The sequence below is a fragment of the Bison bison genome, unplaced genomic scaffold (assembly GCF_000754665.1).
Source record: "Bison bison bison isolate TAMUID 2011002044 unplaced genomic scaffold, Bison_UMD1.0 scf7180017864482, whole genome shotgun sequence".
NCBI lineage: Eukaryota > Metazoa > Chordata > Mammalia > Artiodactyla > Bovidae > Bison > Bison bison.
In genome coordinates, this window is record NW_011495042.1 from 5381902 (window position 1) to 5385211 (window position 3310).

The 3310-nt window shown below is 56.3% G+C and overlaps 1 protein-coding gene across 1 annotated transcript in view; it reads right to left on the reverse strand.

Annotated features, from left to right (window-relative positions):
* Positions 1–27: 27 nt before the first annotated feature.
* The window catches only part of SYN2 (synapsin II), a 49118-nt gene continuing 45835 nt past the window's right edge, over positions 28–3310 (reverse strand). Inside the window, exons 12-13 of the mRNA XM_010862518.1 lie at positions 3166–3310; positions 28–698 (exon numbers count right to left, since the gene is read on the reverse strand). Coding sequence (XP_010860820.1) covers positions 563–698; positions 3166–3310 — 281 coding nt within the window. The 3' untranslated portion in view covers positions 28–562. The remainder of the gene's footprint in view (positions 699–3165) is intronic.

The following is a 3310-nucleotide window of genomic DNA, read 5'->3' on the forward strand; positions in this document are numbered from 1 at the left end:
GCTTCACCACCACAGAAGTTGAGGAACCACGTGTGTTGGGAAGGAGTGTTTCCAACAGCTAAATAGGTGTGACAAGGGATCCGGGTGTGAGTGAGTCCCTAACAGGTACAGCCTAGAATATTTGGGGGAGGGCAAGAATATTCTCCTCCCCAAATGGGCAGCACTGACTATAGTGGGAGGGGGGCATGCTTAGCACTGCATCTGAGCTCGGTGAAGGGCACCCTGGTTTCACAAGGGAGAGTAAGACATGATGGCGCTATCACAGTAAGGCCACTAAAGTCACAGCAGACGGGGACCTCAGAGGAAACTCTCACGACTACGGGAAAGGGGGCTCGACCCTCTCTGATGCCAGGTGCCCCTCGCTGGTTAGGCACCTTGCCCTGAGACCGTCACCTGGTTCCTTTGCTGGGCTGTACCACACCACTGAGCACAACGGAGCGGAGGAAGGGGCCACACACGTCAAGGGCACGGGACATCACCACCCAGTGTGGCGGCCGGTTGCTGGCAAGTGTCTCAGACGCCTTTCCCAGTTGGGCCGGGGGCCCCCTGTGTGTCTGCAGAGCTAATCTGAAAAGAGGCTGGCAAAGGACTTCCTCAAGCTCCGGATGGTCTCCGCTTTGGCTTCATCCTCACTGGCTGAAGAGCGGAAGAAGGAAGATTCAGAGAAGCTGAAGGCATTGGTCAGGGACTGCGACTTGCTTGAAGAAGATAAAAACCAGAGAGAATGTGAGATGGTGGTGTTCCAGGAGAGGAAGGGAGGGACGGTGACACGGGGATACAACAATGGGAGCGCACGCTCCCACCCCAGGGAGACCGGGAGCCAGAGGAGAGAGCCAGCGTGGGGAGGGCTCCCAGCCCTGGAAGGCCCCACCTTCTCTTCCCCTGCAGCACTGCTGGAGCAGGAAAGGACGGGGCGCAGGGGAGACAGGGAGAAGAGAGGGGCTTGAGGCTCTTTCTTTTCCTTAATGCTAAAGCACCAACTGGGTGGGTACCAATCCAGGAACCCCACACCCTCGCCTGCTCTCGGATGAAATGCAGGAATGGGGGTCAGTGGGCTCATGTGCTCCCTCTCCCACCAACCGTCCGGGAGCGAGTGGAGCCGGTGTTGGAAGACCTGGATCAAAGTCTTGGTTCCAGCCCTCACTTACTCTTGACTTTGGGAAGCCACGTGCCTCTCTCGGAGTCTTGTTTGCTTTCTTAATTGTGTTCTATTGATGTCTGATAAAATGATCTCTAGGCCTTTTCAGCTCTTTCTAGTTTGCTTTTCTTTCTCTGATTCCTAAAGAACTTCCGGACTTGGCACAAACTCTAACGCCTCCATGGACCGCCCTTCCAGTGGACATAATGGCCCTCCCAGGCTTCCTCGGGGAAGAGTTGTGAGGTGCAGGGCGTCTGGGGGCCACAGAACTAGATATCGGGCCCACATGAGGTTACTGGGTAGTTTCCTCAGGAGAAAAAAGCCCGAATTACACACATTTTAGGGACCGACTTTCCCCCGAGACACCAGTGATTCAGAGAGAAAAGCTGTGAAGGCCACAGGTAGAGGGGAAGGCCAGGCCCAGTGCTTAGGAGGGGACACGTGGTCTGGTGTCCCCGTGGCCATGTGCTCTCCTTCCTGACTTCAGCTTGTCTCTTTCCTGCTCGCCTCTGCCTCCAGAACTCCTTTCCCAGAGTCTCAGCACTCCCAGCCCTCTCCTGAACTCAGGCGCTGCCCCAGAAACCACCCTCTACACGAGTGTGAGCCCATCTCTTCTCCCGTAGTGACTGGACGGGCGCCCTGCCTTTCACTGAGCAGGGATGAGCCCCAACACGCCAGCCGCTGGGCAGCGGGGACTCCTCTGCACACACGGGCCGAGGGCACCGGGACCAGCCTCCCACTTGTCTGGCTCAGCCCAGAGGCAGTGACAAACCCAGAGATCTGCCCTCAGACTGGGGCCAGAGTCAGCTCAAGAGTAGGAGGGAGAGATTAAAAGGCTCGCAAGCAGAACATGACTAGGTTGAGGGGAGGCTGTGGGGCAGGCGAGATGTGGAAAGTGCCTGTGTCCCGGGCTGGGGAGCTGGACTGGGGGATGGCCTGCCCATTGTACAGGATTGAAAGACTCAGAGAGGGCAGTCATCGACCACCGGAGCCCTCACCCGGCTCTGTCACTGATGAGCAGAAGGGCTTCAACAAAGAAACGCAGAGCTCTGAGCAGGGTTTTCCCGTCTCTGTACTGACTAGACTGTCTCTGAGTGGCTCAGCGGAGCCCCAGACTCTGCAGCCCCTGTCCTCCGTCCTGAGAGTCTCATCTCTTTACTAAGATGCCCTCACGGACCACTCCCACTGCCCTGGGCGGTGGGGTCTGAGCTGACAGTGATGACAGAGGTCTGCATTTGGGCTGCTGGAGAGACACATCCCGGGCCTAGGGGAGGCAGGGCTGAGTCCTCTGGTGCTACCCCCCCATATGCATCTGTGCTGTTTCCCAGGGGCCCCCGGTTCTGTCTTCTGAGGCCAGACAGTGTGGTGGGAGTCTCTGGGGTCACTGTTGGGAATGAGGGAACCCAAGAGGATGGAGTCCCTCGGGGTCTGTATGTGGGCCTCTCCTTTGATGACCACACCAGAAGCCAACCTCCTTCTGACCAAGCTGAAGGTAAAAAGTTGAGATGGATCTAACTACTTCTCCCTTTTCTTTCTGGGCAGCCTTGCTGATTGGCATACCATGAACTGTGAGTCAGAGGCAGAAAAGAGAACTTTTTTCTTTTTTTTTAAAGAAAGAGAGAGAGACATACACACAGAGAGAAAAGGAATGGAAAAAAAGAGGGGGAAAGAGGATTAAAAAAAAACAAAACCCAAAACGCAAACCCTAAGTTAGTACAAGAATGGGAGAGGGGGTAGTAACTGTCTTAAATATCTGTCACTCCCCAGGAAGAAAGGGGAGGGTTTGAGTTTCTAGCTAGACCTTAGACTTTCACTTCCCTCTTTCTTACCCTCCCCAGCCAACCCGACCATGCCCCCCTAAAAAACAAAACAAAACAACAAAACAACAAAAAACCCCCATCGAAACCCAAACCCCCAAAAACCCCCCACGAAAGTGTCTGTGGGCGGAGGTCTGACTGAAGGTGCTTCCTAGCAGCTCGGGAGCCCCAGGAAGAGGGGAGGCGGGGAGCGGCTGAGCTGTCTCTTACTTGAGCTGTGGGTGAGGCTGGGGCTTCTGCGGTGGAGCAGCCGGGGGTGGTTGGGCCTCTGCCAGGGAGCTGCTGCTGGAAGGCGCATCTCCGTGGGTGGTGGGGCCGCCCGGCCGCGGAGGAGCCGAGGAGGAGGAAGAGGAGG